The following is an 18,990-nucleotide window of genomic DNA, read 5'->3' on the forward strand; positions in this document are numbered from 1 at the left end:
CACGCTCCCATTTACATACTGTAGCAAGTGAATCAAATTGCTGCCCTGCTTTTATTTATTTATACTCTATTTACTTCAGGTGTTTTCCCCGACACAACCACAACAGAGTAGGCCTTGAGATAATTACAACACTCCTCTTTGTTTCCCTAAGAGGAGGTTAAGACAAAAGTTCTTCTATTCAGAATTCCCATAGGCCTCCCACTTGCCTTATCATTGATTGCTTAATGCAGCACAAAGTCTGTGAATGCTTTGCCCGCCATGTGATTAAGAGCGGCGCTTGTTGGTGTAACACCATAACCATAAACCACTGACATGTAAAAACAGATTGCCTGCGCCTGTCGAAATTTTTTTTGTATAGATGCATGTCCAAGACAGAGATTTCTCTACGTGAAATAGTATAACTGACATTTCAAATCATTTAAATGAAGGTGTTTACATGTACCTGTACATGTATATATAGATGTATGTTTATATATAGTTCTGGATATCTTCTTGGACAGTTTGAGCAATCACGAGCAAATTGATTCTCATGTTTAATTTGTAATTATAGTTGATTTTCTGTCAAAAGCCAAAAGCAATTAGACCAGCACTCGATGCTATCTTCAGTAATGGTTTTCCCATTTGGTTCCAAACATTAACCTCACCACCCATGCCCGCTGTTTGTCAATCACGTGCTGAGTGTTTGTCAGTGGCGGCCCTGTTTGCGCAAACAAAATTTTAACTCCGTTGTGCAAAGATTGATACGAGGGGACAAACTCAAACACTGCCGTCCTGTCATCCGGTGACCCCTTGTTCTCTCATGTGCGTAAGATCCGTCCTTGATTGAATAAATATGACAAAAACACCATCAGCCACCTCTCGCTCTTTCTGTCACAAGGTATTTGTTCCCTTTGAGCGTGCAGGGCTTCATTCGTAATCGAATAATAATGAGACATAGCCGGAGTGAAGTGGATGCACTCCTGCCAATCAAAGAGCAGTTTCAAATGTTTGTTGTGTAAAAAAGTCACCTTTCCAGATGACCGAACACCAGTCACCACCAACACACACAGTAAATACAAAACTGCATACTACCTCCCACTCATTCACACGCTGCATTGTGAGGAACCCTGTGTCGGTTTTCACTCATCTTACAGTATTGCGATGACATTTAGGGCAGCAGCTCTCAAAACCAACAATATAATATGTGTTGCATGACTCTCTAATGAGCTTGACGACCAATTGTGTTTCACAAAGTGTACCAACACTCGCAGCTGCAAACCAGCCCACGCACTGCAACGACTTCACCTCCCAGCCTCCCTCACAATGCCTGAGATAACTCTGAATGTTTATTCTTAGTCTCGCTAAAATAAACCCCCCATTCATATACAGCCAGCTTAAGTCGGCCCATCCACCTACCGTCCACAGCAAACAACCTTGTGTCACCTCGTCGTTCCCCTTTCCCATCAGATTTGACAAGCCTCTGGCAGCCTCCTTCCCTCCTTATGACATTCTGTCATATCTGACATTTACAAGCAGTCATGTATTTTTCACTATTAAAAAAAAAAAGCTACAAAAAAAAAAATAACCCAAAACAAATACACCACAGGAGGAAACTGACTGGCAAGCAAGGCTTGGATGGTGGTGGAGGTGCCGTGCGGAAGGTCCTGTATTTCAGTGTAACTGAAAAGCCAGAGTTGACGGTCAGCTCTGACAGGTAATTACAGGACGGAAGTAGGTGGTTGAGCTGGTGGTGCAGTTTGCAATTCTTGGGAATTAACACTTTCAAATAGCAGCTCTGAAACCATTTGATAAGTCACCTGGGACCTCAACCCCTGCACCGTGCAAGTTTGGCGAGCAGGCAGAAACACCGCCCAAAATCAGGCCCAGGAAGATCAAGAGTAATTGTTGTAATCATCGTTGCTCATTTGCTTAAAGTGACTACAGTTCCAGCTAAAATCACAGTGTCTCTTTAAATGGGTGCACTGGCACTCCTGCGTGAACTGCACGAGCAGTGTTAGGAACAGCTGCATCTTTGGTGGGGAAAATGAAACATACTGTCACCGGAACTGAACTATTTTCATAGCTGTCTTCATTCATACGCACAACCTTTTGGTGCGATCTTTACAGATTTACATACGCCTACGCGGTCACGTTTGCTGTCACTTCTTCGTTTTTCAACACGGCCGGAGAAAAATAAAAAAAAAAGAGGCACAGGAAACGAGAAATAATAGGATAGAATAGAATGGGCACCTTGGTGATTCATTGGACAAATTCATTTCCACAGGGATACCATTATTATCCAAATAGCTAGAAATATGTGCATGTGAAACAGCAGTCTCAGCAGGAGGGAGGTCAATGAAACAATGAGGGTGCATCACAGGTGAGATCCTGAGGGAGGCCACTCTGGTCCTCGTCTGAGCCTGTCAACAATCTAATTTATACAAGTGGCACATCAGAGACTGAGAATGTATAAAGGGATACTAATCCTTTTTGTTGCTGTTGTTGTCTTGTCTCCTCGCATGCTGCCTGTCAACACACCAGGCATTAATCAAAGACTGACAAAAATTATTTGCCTCTCTACGGCACGGCACCAAAAAAAAAAACCCTTCATTTGCGTCTGGGGCGAAGGGAGGGGTAATGTTGCATGACATTCTCTTCATATCGCCGAGCTAGAGGTCACCTCCCGGCACAGAGAGAGGGAGAAAAACAACACTCTCCATCTCTCACCTGCTCGCCCACTGTGCGTGCATTCATCCATCCTCTCCGCCTCTCTCTGCTTCTGTCCTTTCATCTATCTGGCCTTGTGTGACACATACACAGCAACTGTGTACCTACCCACAACACACACTGCTACCTTAGCACAAATTGACAGACGTGGCCAGTATGTTTGCAATGACATAAACTAACCAACATCTCTTTCTGCTATTACTGTTACAAACAAATAGACCTGCACATGACCCATGTTTCTTCCCAGAAAATAACTCATTTGAAACCACTGAACAAATCTTTAGCAAATTAAATGATTGCTTGTTTGAAAGCGATAAACACATTCAACAGAGAATCAATTACTATATGTAAAATCACCATTTCTGGTATAAACACTAACCTTATCAGGACCAGTAGTCCTCATGGGGTTCAAGACCTGGTCCTGGTAAAGTTTAGAGCTAATAATTCTGGTTTATAAGTTAGGGATGACACTTTAAACACTCAGTCCAAGTGAATAAAAGTCAGTGCAGTGTCCTAAAAAGAACAGCCGTGCAAACCTACATCATGTGTGTGTGAGACTGTGAGGAACATCTTGCCCAGATGGAATAAATCATACGTCTCCACACGTCACGACTTGTGAACCATTTACACACTGTCAGCATCTCTGAATCACTGACACTGCACAGTGAAAAATAGTTATGGGATCTTCCATTTGTGTGAAAGGACTGACATCACTCCCGAAAATAATACAGTTGGCTGCTGTGACATCCTCGTAAGAAGATCAGTTTTCAGAGCCAAAGAGACAAAGAAAAGAAAAAAGGTTTAAATGTTCCCGTTGAAGATAGTTTAACAATGCATCCATTATCCACCACTTAAAGGCTTTCACATTTAGGCCACACATTCATCTTGTTTATTACTCTTGAACAGCGCTGACCTTTTGATCCCCAAAGCACAGCCTCTAACTGTGATTGAAATGCAGCCTATACCTGCAGAGCTTTACATTTTCCTGTACTGTATTGAGAGTCAACAAAGCAGAGGTGCAGAAAGGGAGTCAGGGACTTTGAATGGCGGGAGGGTCTGACAGAGCAAGACAGATGACTGACAGGTCGTGAGCACCTACTCTCAACAGGGGGAAATGATTCAAGTCAAGTGCAGTGCCGGGAACTCCACCTCTGCCTAACGCCAAGCACTCAGTCCACTCAAAGTAAACACAGACAAACTATCTACCTCTCAATAATAAAAGGGGTAAAAGGGAAATTAACTGCGCCTCGGCAAGAGATGTCGATTAAGAATAAGAGAAATGCGGCACTGGATTTGCAAAGGGAAATCAGAGTTCAAAAAACAGCTAAATCATTGACAAACAGATCATGGCTCCTGTGCAGAAAGAGTTTCAAATGCAGACAGACACGCACTCTGAAACAAGCGGGCGGCAGAAGGTCAAATACGTTCAATGACAGTTGAGAAATGGTGTCCAGGTGCAGGCCAGATTCTTCTTTGGCAGGATGCAGCCTTAATTAGTTTTGTGTCAACCATCTATTTACCTTGAGCTAGATATGTCTGGCGACTGACTGGGCAACTCAACCTCTGTCCACGCAATTCCTCAAATGACTTTTGCCGCTTCCCCAACTGAATCTTGCTGCAATTTGTTTTGTATTTGATTTGATGCCAGGGCGTTTGTCTTGGTAACTATAGTGCAAGCAGGACGGTAATTGGATCATTACCGGAGCCAGCATTACTAAAAATACAACTGAACCAAATGTAGGGACCACTAACAGCACAATAATACATGTTCCTGTAGGATTTTGTTTCACACTGACAGTTAGCTGTAATCTAAACCAGTTTTGTGGGTAAACCTAGCCCTCTATTTGAACTGAATGCAGCAGGCCTGCTTATGTTCTGGCCATTATCCTGACTGATGAATATGTGCATACTGTAGCCAGAAGAGGGTTCTCAGTTTCAGGAGACAATATACTATCAAGCATTTTTCACAGAGCATACATTACTTTGAAGAGTCAAACTAAGTGTGAATTCTCAGTATTTCGGAGCAGTGTTCTTTGCCAATTTCCATCTGTGTGGCTAAGGGGGCATTACATCCTCCAGCATAAACAAAATTAGCAGATGAAATGTCACATTTCTCCCTGTAAGTAGCTTTCAGGACAGCATCCTACACTTAGCTATGCAGCTTCGAACGGGAGATTCTGGAGCAGCAATCCATTTTCAGCGTCTCTGCCAGACAGAGCCTCTCAGCCCGCCCACACACCTTGCCATAGGCGGTCAATAATCTGCCCAATGAGGAAACATTACTGGCACATACTGGCATTTGGGGGAAGAGGCAGAAGTGGACAGGGTGAAGCTTGAAGAGAATGGGGGAACTGAGTGATTCGCTTTACATACAGGCCACGAGATAAGCCTCTGGGTTTGCCCCCTTGGGAGATAAAGAACCCCACATTACAGTTATCATCCCAGACAGATTATAGACTCCACTCCCTCTGTAAGTACAGGATGACGCTGGATAGGTCTTCACTGCAACACTACCATTAGTGGTGCTCTGCCTGCACTGTCCTCTGCTGCAATCAATCCAGTTTACAGCCACTTCGAGTTATCACTTTTACTTGACTCTCTGGGCTTATACTGACCTCCAGTGTTCCTCCATTGCATGAGGGAATACGCTGATCTTGACCCACATGCAATCTGAACGTCGGCTCCTACAATCAGAAAGCTGCCACTGCAATGTGTGTGGCACCAGAACGTTCAATAGAGGTCTGATTATGCTAGTACTCATGCAACACACAAATGGAACAACCTTAAGAAGCCAGCAGAATGGCTCAACTGTTGTTGCCTCTGTATTTATAAGGCATTTTTCTTTTTGCCAGGGTCACTTCCATTACATGTGAAGTGAAGAGAAGTGAAACAGAAAATGTCAATTCACATTTCAGTGGTGTCATCAGTCAAGAAATGACTGTGCTGAAAGGCAGAGGTTTACAACTGTGAGGCTATGCGTAGCTTTAGTTAGCCCGAAATGGGACTATCACCTGGACACACTTGTGAATAACCCATTTCTGCTGTGAAATGACTGATGGGCTGGGATTAGATGGCCGAGCAGAGTGGAACAGAGTGGAAAGAAGTGGGGTTCGCCTATCTCTGGTTCTGCACCAATAGTGCCTTGGTTCATCTCTAGAGCCCCCACCAACCCCAGAGGCCCTAGGGAGGACATTTAAGTGTGTCAAGGCTGTGTGTGGAAGAAGATGAGTTAGGGCCTCACATAAAATGCTTGGACTCCACCACTCTCTGTAGTTCTCTCTCTCTCCAGCCTTACTTTGCTTCCCCTGCTGTGCAAGCTCTCTACCTTTTCCTTTTTCTATTATTCTCAGCTCTTTACAACGTTCGTTCCCATTTCCATCAGATGTCTCATCCATCTCTCCACCCTTTTTTGCAATATGAAAGCCACATACACGGCTGATGTGTGTTCGTGGCACGGGCAATAATGGTGATGAATGCCGCATCTGTCAGTCATCAGCGCCCTGACACAGATGTGTCACATGCAGGTGCCGAGACGTCTGAAGTTCACTCGCACTCTGCAAAGTTACGAGTGCGGATATGTGCATCCGTGTTCAATGCACATGCCCAACAGGAGGTTGGCGCCTGTAGAGCATTTCTTTTTCAATCATGAGAATGTTTTTGAAATGGTGAAATGGCCTAAGATAAAGCAATATATCACATTTTGGCTTATGCTTATGCCATTAACAACACAATACAACCACAGGGAACAATTCCGCAAAGCAGTCAAAGGTGCCCAAAGACTGAAAGAAAAAAAGAAAGAAAATGATACGAAACAAGCAAAGCCAAAATACTGCCCAATCCCATGGGTTGCTTCCTTTGTCAACCAGACGGAATAAACAAAATCTGACAAGGAAACCCCTGTTGACATCCTGCTCGCTGTGAGTGCTCCCAGACAAGGAAAATTACATTTAAATATTTGAAAGCAACACAACAATGAAAAGTACTTTTTTTAAAAAAAACAATGAAACACAGGCCACACAAGAGACCAGCTGAGCAAAGCCAGCTCTATAGATAAATGTTTAATGGCCCATGCAGTGCTCACAATAGGAGAGGAAAAAACAAGGCAAAGACTAAAGTGATTCTGGCTCCGATTAGTTAGGTACCAATACTGAATTACTTCAAACGTATAAAACGACAGATTATTATTCTAGTAGAGCGCGCATCAACAACTCTAGAAAATCATAATGTAAATTACATACATGTAAACAGAAGTCAGGTTGCTTCCTGAGGCTGAAATCAAACCAATGCTACCATGCCTAATAATAGAAACAATATTTAATGCTTCATCCGTAAAACATCAATAATGCTTATATCCAGGATTTAAATCCACATGAATACATACATTAGATATCCCAGGAAATGTGATTTGAACACACAGATCAGTGCAATTTCTGATCTGTTTTAGCCAGTGAGCGTTGTGACGGCCTCACTTTGTTCAAAACAAACCGCAATCAGAGGCCACTTGAAAACTGAGGACAGAGGTGGAAAACATCAGCTGGCAAACTGCGAGCGCGGAAAACTGCCTTCACACAGCCGCGAACCCGATGAGAGGGATTTTTTTTTTTTGCCTTTCGAAAATTCCTTCGGCTGAGCAGGAAAGGCAGAGGTGGCGGGTTTTTCAAAGCATCAGTCATGCATAATATAAGCCACTTTCTTTATTAATGGCGAGCACTCCCAGCGCAGACTCGAATCCTAGGCGCGAGGCCCCCCTAGTTGCGCTGCTTTAATATCTCGTGGCTAAATAATTAACGCGAGCTTACATCATCGCACCCTCTAAAGAGCCGGCCCCCTTGCGTCTGCTGTCTACAAAGCCCCAGCATTGTCTACGCCATGATGCCCTCAAACTATGTGTCGGCTTTGTGCTATGTGCTTTGTCAGAAAAGGTGGGTGGGGGATGAGAGAACATCCCTGCAGCACACTGCCAAGTTTTGACTAATTTTCAGAAGGTTTACTCTCAACAAAAGGGAAACAGCTTGATGTTAAAACAAATTATGAATTGACTACATCCGCTGTTGTTGGTGAAGGCTGCGAGTTCATTTGGGAGGAAGTGCAAGTGGTTTCGTAATATAATAAACGAGAATAAATACTCGTAATCAAGGGAGACTGCCACAGCTTTGACCACAGTTATCTCCTGTGCGATAAATGTGCGTGGCAACATCAAGAGCAGAAAACGAAGACTAATAGGTAACTTGCGAACAACAAAAGCTTAAATGCCAAATCCATCCATATGTGTTAGTGTGTGATAAAATGATTGGTGCATGGTTTCTTCTGATTTGCAGGGGCATTAATCAAACCCGAGGCAGAGAGAGATCTCCAGCACGTTGGCCAGACAAAGCGCTATCTTTTTTTTTTTCTCTTTGTCACGCGGCCCTTTGTTTTAATAGAAAAAACTACGGATGGCTGTGTCGGGTGGAATGCGTTCATCTGGTGTCTGCGGTTGTGTGTGGTGCTTTATTTTGTGCCTGTGCCCGAACACAAGAGAGGGGGAACAGGGCAAATCAATTTCACTGGCAGGGAGGGAAAATGTGCTGGCAGAGGCTGGTAGAGGTGGTCTGTCTGCTGATGTATGTCAAACTATTCTGAGCTTTATTTTATCCCAACTGGGGTTTTTCACTCCTCCAGCTCACAGATAGATGGGGGAAGAAAGTGAAACAAACAAATAAGACTGATATATACTTGTGTTGTTGTCTCTTGGCAGTGCCACTAAATCTTTTTAGAGTTACTTGATTAACTCTTGATGTATCTTCCTTCGCATCCATTCCTCCAACAGCACTGATAACCGCATATTTCACTAACAAAAACAGGCTGCCATACTGCAGTAACCATATCCAAAAAAGTCATTTGGCAAGTCCACAGGGTCAACTTCAGTCCTTGGCCAAGAACTATGAGAGGGTTACAAATACTCGTGCAGGAAAGACAACCACCAAAGAGACACTCATGTTCCAGCCAACTCGTACTAGAGAGCATAAAGTTTGAGGTTACAGCTGAAGTGCGTTTCTGGTATCCGACATCGTGAATGTAGATTCGAACTGCTGCAGAGTGCTGCTTGAAACACCCACTTCCCTGCATTACACTTCATAAAATGTCAAAAATGCACCAGCATGAAGCCAAGGACTGAGCTGGAGACCAAGAATTTATTGGGCAAAAAAAAAAAAAAGAAGAAAACCTGTTGAAGTAACCCCCGCAATGGTTGGCTCGGCGCTAAAAAATCTCTTAAGTAACTGAAGCTTGATGACACATTTGCTCCATTTTCAGTCTTGGCAGCTTTCTGGAGAAGTGGAGCCTGGCACACTTGGCTTATATATGTCCCCTTTTCACTGCCTTACAAATACTCAGGTGTAAAAAAAAAACGGGGCTGTGGAGGATGTGGGGGTGGGTGGGGGTGGGGGGGTTGTGTGAAAATGTCAAACCAGCAGGCTTATCTTAACTGGCCAGAACACCTGACGCATCCTTTCAGTTTCTCATCACTATGCTTGTGTCCGCGCACGTGTTTGTGCACCCTGGACTCCGTGTGGAGGGAGAATCATGAATACTAATGGTGCGCTCTGAAAGAGAAGGGTTGTGACTTGACTCTCAAAGGAGAACCCTCAACACAACCTCCCCCTGTCGCCCAGAGATAAAGTGCTGATTATCAAACGGCGCAGCTTGTCATTAGCACAGTAAACAGTCATATAGGCCATTGGTGAAAGGGACTGATGGGACTTGAAATGCGAAGGCCACTCACACCCGGGGTGGTTTTTAAGTGAGCACAGTGCTCAAACATTGGGATATAGACTGCTGATGTACCTGGTTGTGCAGGACAGGGCAGATGTGTGGGCGGAGGCAGCAGCTGACCTCATTGGTATGCATGTGCAGTCGAGTCAGTGACCGACAACGGGCAGAGGACGACAAAAGACTCACTGTTGTCTCGGGGCAAGTGGACGTCGGGAGACGGAAATCGTGGCACAGCACAGAAACGTGATAGAGGATAAAAGTAGTATGGATTGAAGGTAAAGCAACTGAGGCTGGCCACCAATTTACAACTTAAAGAGCAAAGATAACAAGAAGAAAACAGAGCAGTTCAGGAACTGGCACTGGAATTCATCAGTCGGGTAATTATAGGCTCAATTTGTAAAAGGTAAAGAAATCCATGGCAGAGATAACAATGGGGAATCTAATTCATGGACAAGTGAATACAATATCTGTGCTGTTACGTCAAGGGCACTGTGTAGAGGGTTGCCATGATTACCAGGGCCCAGCGAAAGAGGAGGGGCCGCTGCATCCACCACAGTAACCCTGTAATTTACATCAACACACAGTACATACAAGTATAGATGGCTGATGGCTGCAAGTTATTGCTAGGCATAATTTAATGTGGACAAACACTTTTGTCATAATATTGAATGCTGTAATGATTCCCTTTTCACACATTTTGTTTGTCGTTCATATTTTAAATGTGGTTAATGCAACAAAAATACACCCTGCTTTGCTTTAGAAAAGCAATATTATTATTATTATAGTCCCTTTCATGACACAGCTTTGTATCAAGCTTCGCCAGGAAGTGAAGATGGATGTGTTTTCCTTTGCACACTTGAAAAATGAAAGAAAACAAACAATTCTAGGATGCTCGAAAGCAAGACTCACGCATTCGCCGCACACAAAACACAAGTACAGATGACAGGAGGCCCAGGTGATGTGTGTGTTTTCATTTTGGTCTTGTCTGAAACTCAAAGCATTTGATGGCTTGAGGTGACCAAGAGCAACCTCCCATTTCCTGGCTCCGCCACAAATACAAATGTTCACAAACACAATAGATATCTGTCCTTGGTTTCTGTGGACACCAAATTTTACCTGGACAAGGCAAATGAGTGAATCACACTGCTGATGCTTAAAATTTAGCCTACCCCCACCGAGGGACACGTTTCAACCAGGGTTTACGTTAGCCGGTATATGCCTATGAGATATGTTAACAAGCGAACCTAACTATTAAATCATTTCTTTTTATCTTGTCTTCTCAAGTGTTTCCCAAGAGATTATCATTTATTATTTATTATCGAAGTTGCACGTAAAGTAGTCTCGGCATGATGCATTTCTGGTTATTTCAGCAGGGTATTCATTGTTAATTTCTCATTCAGTTAATAATTCGATTTTTGCCTGCTCAGTTTACACTTAGTTTACACTTTGTGGAATGTTTGTTTTCCAGAATTCAATGAAAACTTGTTAAATTTTAGATTGTGTGTGGGTTGTTTTTTTTCCTGTTCTATTCTATTTAAGAACACTGCATGTCCGACATTCAATATGCATGGCCGGAATTTGAAATATGAACGGCCATATGTACATGTGTGTGCATGAAGTTGGCCCTTTCCTGGACCTGCCTAAGCTTAGATATAATCTGTCCACTGCCAAGGACAAAGTGATCCACCCAGCATTAAAATCTCTTGGCTGCTCTCCATCTAAAACATCAAAGACGGCCTGCGTCAAAGTTAGCTTTTTAATCCCTTTAGCCCTATGCTGTTAGGTGTTCAGGTATGGATTACCTCGCATCTCAAACATCTCCTTCCTCTGTTTCCAAACCAAAGTCATTAAAAAGTGTGTGTTTGTGTCTGTGCATACAAGCACAGATGTGTTGACAGACGAGCAATCAATGAAGCCAGACTCAACCACCACAACCAAACATGCCACTGGTGTGAAACAGTGACGATCACACACACACACACACACACACACACACACACAGAGAGGAAAAAAAAGACCTGGCCAAAGCTCACTGATTTTTATTTGTAATGATACAGGCTGTTCACACCTCAGTGCAATCTCTGTGTAATTGCGGCGCTGGCACAATCGCACACGCACTGTAAATGTGTTATGAGAAACACAAGAGGTACTTTAAATGCGACACATCTGCGCAGCGCGCAGGTCAGACGCACAACAAGAGACATACGAGTGTCATCACATGAGAGTGGAGACTTAAAATAATTTAACCATCACATTCCTCGACTGAAGATGCTCGACCTGGCGAGCATACACACGGTGTGTCATCACCAGTCACACAGCGGAGTGAAATGCCACAGTTCAGGTGACACGATTCTACAATTAGTTTTTAATTACAGTTATATGGGGTGAGAAACTGATTAGACAGTAATGTCTCAAAATGGAAGATAGAAACAATGGAGAGCTTTAACCAGTGGCAAAATAATTGGGGATGCCACTCTCAATATTGACAGTTTGCTGATCATTTGAAAGACATGGATGATATAGTTCATTCGAGATGGTTTCGCTTACTGGCTCTCAAGCATACATGCTATGCGTGAAAGCAAAATAGATTCTCAATTAAGCCTCATATGGAATACAGACACCTCTCATCAAAGCCGTCATGCTGCGCCGCCATGAGTCAATGCATACAGTAGGTGTGTGCCAGCAGAAGGAGCGCCATATTGACGGTGTGGGACAAGAACTGTAGATAACACTGAGCCCTGAATCCCGTAGACCAGATATGCTGGAAACCAACTGCCTTCTTTCGTTAAAGAGAGTGAGATTTGTTTGGTGTATTGGTGGCCTGCAGACGAACAGCTTAAAGGCTCTCGGAGCTGGAGGTCTGTAGTGGCAAGCGCTCTAATACAGTGTCGCAGCAATGATACATAGATGAGAAACTGCTGACCGAAAAGGCTCAGAAGCAAGTGGGCCCTTATCACTGAGTGGTGTATTAATGCCGGTAATAAGCTGTGCTACTCAGTTGACAGTTCATGGAGAGCTGGCATTTTAGACAAGGACTTGATACGCCGGGCTACAATGGAAGTTTTTATGATGGTGACTGAAACGGACTCAACATCCGAATATGAGTGTGTGTGTGTGTGTGTGTTGCCTTGTAATGACAATGAAAATGCGACGAGTGTGCGACGAAAAACAATCCGAACGAGAAACTGCAGTGTTTGTCTTGTAGGCGTACATTAGTAACTGCTGCAGCATACTGCCAGGAACAAAAAGGAACTGTGAATACAACCAACCACCGACCTAGAATAGTTTTTGCTTTGGCTTTTTCATTAACTTCTTTTTCAACACCAGAGCATCAAAAAAATAGTGTTTGGTGTGGGGCAAAATAACATCCTGGCCTGAGCCTCAGCTCTCAGTTTGCTCAGGATGTAGCCTTTTCCTTTTCACGAGACAGACAGACTGTTTCTCTCGCAGGCCAATATCTTCTGGCAGGCACAAATCCACCGAGAGGGCCAGTGAACAGTTTTATGTTAATTATATCAATTTGAAAACCTTAGCAGCTCGAGATGTGAGGGGTGCAATCCAATTATCAAAGCTGGATGGAAGAAAAGCAGGAAAATAAGAAAGAAGAAGAGGATACGAGTCTGAGGTGCCATTTTAGAGAGGAAACACTGCACTGTGTGCTGCTCCTCAGCGTTTCTCTCGGATGAACTGGCTTGAGTTTACTTGGGAATGACAAAATGACGAAAATGTGTGCATTAGGGTGGAACGCTGTCATCTTCACATTGGAAAAAAAATAAATGATTCTTGTTCAGTTAGTAAACGAACAAAAAAGAGATGGGAATGGTGATTGCGCTGTCAACACTGGCCAAGCACTGAGACTAAGGCCTTTCATATGTAGTACGACAACACCGATGAAATGCTGATTTGTCTCAAATGAAGAAAAAAAATCTGAGACTTAAAAGCACAACTCCTTCTAATCAGAGTTTGGCATTGGTGTGTGTAATACATCAGCAACAGCAGCAGCATAGATATATCAAATTAACATGACAACACTAGACTTTCAGCTGCATTTACACCCAAAGAGAAAGACTTAATTATAGGGAAAATATATGGGAAGATATAAGCATTATTTATCCATCATATACAGGGGGGCATCATTGAAGATCATTTCTTTTTAAATGTTAGATTCTTTTCTTAATACAGACCATGGAGAAAACAATATATATTGTAATAATGTCAATGTCAAGACAATTCATTTCTGCACATCTCCTCATTGACGTGTTCAGTCACACTTTGACTGTGAGAACCTGTGCGCATGGAGCTGTGTGATGGGAGGAGAATACGGATAACCATAAATCCGATGCAGTACTGAGCACCGGGGGAAGCGGCTGTGTGTTGATAATGTCTATAGAGGCACACTGCAGCCAATCGACCACAGTGGGCTATGAGAGGCTCCTCTGCTCATCTGACACTTGATTGATTGATACAGATTACATGTATGCTGAGAGGTGAGAGGACAGATGGGCGGGAGGTGGGGAGAGAAATGCACGGACAAACAGAAGGATAAATAGCAAGAGCATGAACAGTTGAGGGATCGATACGTGCCATTACCATCTAAGTAGCACACTAATGTATGTATGGTGTGTTTGAAGGGGCAAGGTAAATAAATTGAGAGAAAAAGGGGGAAAAAAATAAATTCCAGTGGAAACAGCTCGGGGTGGGGGACATCAAAGGAATCATCAGTGTGAAACTCTGCCGCGTCCCTGACAGCTTAGGGTAAGAACAGAGCAGCAACTCATGCACCACGCAGCACGGAGACACATACTGTAGAAAGTAGGACAGAAACAGGAGTGTTCCAGCAATTACCAATGGATTTTCTTGAGTATGTGAGTTTTAGCATCTCTGCGTCCAAAACAAGACCGTTGTTTTGTCGTGGCTGCCATCCACGCATCAACAATTATGCCATAACTGGTGTTTACATTCATTTAAATTGGCTACCGTTCAATGCATCTGTAGACCCAAGATGGCTGCTGAGCTTGAAAGGGAATCATCAGAACCCAGCTGGCTGGCAACGTACTGCGTAAAGCCCAGAAGGGAACAGCTTCTGGAAACATCATCTGCCATTTCAGGTTCATGACTCAAGACACTGGCCTACTGGGAGCTGTGGAAGTGTGATTGGTGGCCAGGGCCCCGGCTCCTCGCCGTCTTTCCAGAGATCAGAGGGATCAGTAGATGGAAAAACCATCACCTGGGATCATGTACTTAAGGTGGAGTTCATTGCCACCGTAAATCAACCCCTAGAAGACAACTAACCACCACTGACCCTTCAAGTGCATGTCACACGTCCTTTGATATCTCACTCATGAAAAACACAGATAATAATAGATAATAAAAATAACCAGCAGATCAGAACCAGAAATGACTAAAAATAAAAGCGGATGATCTTACCATGGCCCCCACGTGTAAGAAAGGGCATCCGGTTGATGGCAATGGGCACAGTACCATGCTTGTTATGGAAGTGGTGGACATGGTGGGTGGTACTGAGAGAAGAGGAAACGCGGGCGGCTACGGCTGGGCAAGGGAACACCAGCAGTGCCAGAGAGAGCACCAGCCTGAACAGGAATGCTGGACTTGCCCAAACCACAGGGGAAGCCGCAGCTGGCCTGGGCACAAGTAACAGCCCTCTGTCCACCTCCACCTCCACCTCCTGCTCCATGGGGGCAGGGCCTGAAAGAAACATGAGGCCCCTCCCCCTCATGCGACACAAACAGGAAGTGAACATCTCAAATGCATCCAGGGCCCATGATCCCCTGCTTTTCAGCCCGGAGAAGGAAAAAAAAAAAAAAAACAGCCGAAAAAGAAAAAAAAAATCCTTTATTGAAGATCCCAAAAAATTGTCGAAGGTTAAAGATTTGACGAACAAAAACAAAACAAAAATACTTCCTAAAAAGAAAGACCCCAAAAATCCTCAAACAGTCTAGTGTTGATATCCAAAAGCTTCTGACTGGATCCTTGAGAACCTTGTGTAAAAAAAACCTTAACCTCTTCTGTTCGACGTTGCGACTTTTTGACAAGTAAGTAGGCTAATCACAGTTTTGCGACACTGAATTTGCAAACACAAGACTCCATCTTAGCTCTTTGAAAAATATATTGTGTACAGCACTCTGAGTTAACCGTTTTGTTTTCTTCGCCTGGGGAGGATCTTCAGAGGGTTTCTCCACCCTTAATCCAAGTCTCCATTGTGAAGAAAAAGACTCCCACTATCCCTTTCGGAGCTTTCTGGAGACAACTTACATAAGCAGTAGCATGGATAAACTCATACGAGTAAAACCAGAGTGCAAAAGGGAGAGGCAGAAAGAGGAGCAGAGGCAAGGGTGCTGTGATGAAGGAGCAGCCAAATCCTGTTTGGGGGCTCCGAATACTTGAAGAAGCTGCAATCCGGAAAATGGAAAGGAAGGGACGAATAAAGGACTGAGAAGGGCTACGAAGAAAAAAAGACGACGTGAAGGAAGACAAAACAGTCAGCTATTTCCAAATGTGACGTTGCTGATTTCCCTCTCTTGTTTCCTGACAAAATAAATCAATATGGGTCTTGGAACGCAGCGCAGCACCGAAAAGTCACCTTAACAAGATTAAACCACAGCCTAAGCTCTGAAAGCTCTGAGTTGTTGCTTGTCCAGTTCAGCACAACAGTCCTTAAATCCTTAGACCTGTAATCAAGCTCCGACCTATTTATGATTGCTCTTCACTGTTGAAGGAAACGATTCCCATTTTCTCTTTCCCTTCTAACACTGCTTTCCAGGGTGGGAGGCAGACGAGAAGCAGCCGCCGGTCGTCTTGGTGGAGCTCCGGCACAGGGTGCTGCCGCTGGCTCGCTGAGAGGGAGTCTGATGATGGTGCTGCCGCTACTGCCGCTGCTGGCTCTGCTGTGAAATTCATGCTAATTGAATCAGAAGCTGCAGCAGCGAGTGCATCCTTCCTGCCCGCACAGCTCTCCCCTCTTCTTTTCCTTTCCGATCAAGTCAGCCATCCAGCCCCCTCCTCTAAAACTGAACACGTATATAGCTGCGGGCTGGGCAGGGCACGAAAAAAACAAGAGTCAGGTGGAGAAACAGAGCCAAAAAAGAAGAGGTAGGTGCACTCAGATCCTTTGAATGCACAGACGGTGACTGATACACTGGGCAAAGCGGAGAAAGGGAGAGAGAGCGTTTGTATGTGTCTGGTTGGAGCAGGGAGAGAGAGAGAGAGAGAGAGAGAGAGAGAGAGAGAGAGAGGGGAGGGAGGGAGGGGAGTGTGAGATTTGAAGGAGAGCACGCACACAGAAATGATAGGAGGCACAAACGCATGTCGGAGTTTAATGTTTACATGTGCGCATGCACGTGTGTGTGGGTGGTTGGGTCAAATAACGATATTGTAATTGGAATTTGATCTGAACTGATCTAATGAAGGAGCGGTCGGGAAATATTCCTACAAAAGTAACAGCAGACAGAGATATTTTTCTCTAAACCACATGTTTTTTCTGAATTAAATTTAAGTGGGTCAGACAATGGGAAGAAAGAACGGTAGGAGGAGACAACGAGGAAATAATGACGATTAGACGATTGGGGAAAACAAGGGGTCTGCAGGAGGGAAGGGAAGTGGGGAGCGAGAGGGCAGTAGAGATGGATAGGGAGAAAGAGAGAGAGAGAGAGAGGGTGAAATGGGAGATTGTGTCAGATAAATCATGGCAGATAGAGATCTCAGCTGGGACAGGAGCTCAGTGCTGGAGACAAGAAGCAAGAAAATTGGCCAAAACAGGAAAAGCCAGTGTAGGTCTTCTGCACTGATGAAAAGAAAAGAGTCTGGACTATTACTCATTTACTCACTCATACACACACACACACACACACTCAACCAGATGATACAGGGGCAACAAGAAATGCCCGCGATACATAGCCTCCATCAGGCTGAAGGAGATATGACACCCAGTGTGACATGGAAAGTGTGTGTCCCCCCAAAAAAAAAGTTAAATGATTTGTCCCAATAAACACAAACACACAGCTCTGACCGGAGTGGCAGCAAAAATTGAAAAAAAAAACAAAAACCTATCCATCTGCCTGTCCGCCCGTCAGTCTACCCACCTGTCCATCTCCTACACATGATCATGGTGTGTGACTGTGTTTGTGTTTGTGATCACTGCTCGCTGCCTCATGCAAAATCACAGATCTTCAATTTTAATGCAATCCCACAGCAGATGGAGCTAAGTTCCCTCAGCGGCACAACATAATACACTTACTGTCATCCTTTAGTACCATTTTTTTTGCAAGTGTGACAGTTGTGCTACATCATCTGTTTAGTATTTTGCTACAGGTGTTACTACCTCATCATTTTTTAACATATCGTTCTAAGTCATATATCATCTGCTTAATGGACATATGTTTTAATAGGACGTTGACACTGACTTTTTGGAAGTTGGGTCATTGATTAACCCTCTTATGACCATCATAATAATCAGACCGCCTGGATTTATTTAGATTTTATCGCCGTAGTATTGTCAAAAAACTGTTCATTGAGAGAGTGCTTCTTTCTGCCCCTTTTTCCAAGATAACTTTCAGTTTCAATGTCTGGCAGTTAATCAACCGTTGAAGCTGACGTCACAAACACTGGTGAATCTTGACTGTGATTGGACGGTCATCATAGTAAATACAAGTACATGGTATTTTTTGAATTTTCTAGATATCACAAACGGTCTAGGATTGTTACAGTAATTTAAAGTGGGTAAGAATATATGTGACAATTATCATTGTCTTTCCGTATATTTTATTTACTTCAACAACATGTGTCAATGCTGATGCTCTGGAGACTTTTCTATGCAAACGGTAATCTTTATTTACACAGAAATGTTTTCCAGGGTTCGTGAAGGTTAAGATTTCTCTTTCTGGCTCCTCAACAATGGTTTCTATGGGCGAGTATTTTACAGTAGGAAGGATATTATGGCGTCTGTTGCTATTTTTTTTCTTTGTTAAAAGGCAACAGCCATTTACCCGGTTGTGTATCATGCTGTTGTGCACCATACTGAGTAATAATTTGATTGATGTAACAAAAAGAGGAGTGACGCCATTGCAATACAGGGACAGTTTCTGAGTTATACATTCAATTTTGTGTGCTTTTAATATTCATTTCAGATCCTGTTTGCTCGGCTAATGGTCATAACAAGATTGAATAAAAGCCCCCACAGCTTTTCATCCTGTTTTTGAAACTTGATATAAGATGAAAGGTTTGGAAATGAGGTCACTGGTTCTTATTGAGGCCATGGGCTCTGAATAGATTATCCTGATCCATTACATGCGTATTTTGTTTTACCAAACCCATGTATCTCTGCAAAGCACTGATGATAACAGAGCAGCATGAGCATTTCAACAATACGTGTACAAAGTACTGCTGGCTTGACTGATTTATTTCATTGAGTGAAATTACACTACAAAAAATACTGCAAATTAGCAAAGAAAATTCAGTGACAAGGAAAAAAAAAACAACATATTAGCGTACGCGTGAAACAAATCCGTTTTAAAG

The 18,990-nt window shown here is 43.5% G+C and overlaps 1 protein-coding gene across 6 annotated transcripts in view; it reads right to left on the minus strand.

The window, feature by feature from the left end:
• LOC122766875 (neurexin-2-like) overlaps positions 1–18,990 on the minus strand; it is a 563,355-nt gene that overhangs the window by 175,888 nt on the left and 368,477 nt on the right. Inside the window, exon 1 of one of the 6 annotated variants that reach the window (XM_044022088.1) lies at positions 14,887–15,400. The exons of the other annotated variants lie outside the window; for them this stretch is intronic. Coding sequence (XP_043878023.1) covers positions 14,887–15,220 — 334 coding nt within the window. The 5' untranslated portion in view covers positions 15,221–15,400. Of the gene's footprint in view, positions 1–14,886; positions 15,401–18,990 lie in introns of those variants that run through there. 6 annotated transcript variants of the gene reach the window in all.

This window comes from Solea senegalensis, linkage group LG3, assembly GCF_019176455.1.
Source record: "Solea senegalensis isolate Sse05_10M linkage group LG3, IFAPA_SoseM_1, whole genome shotgun sequence".
NCBI classification, from domain to species: domain Eukaryota; kingdom Metazoa; phylum Chordata; class Actinopteri; order Pleuronectiformes; family Soleidae; genus Solea; species Solea senegalensis.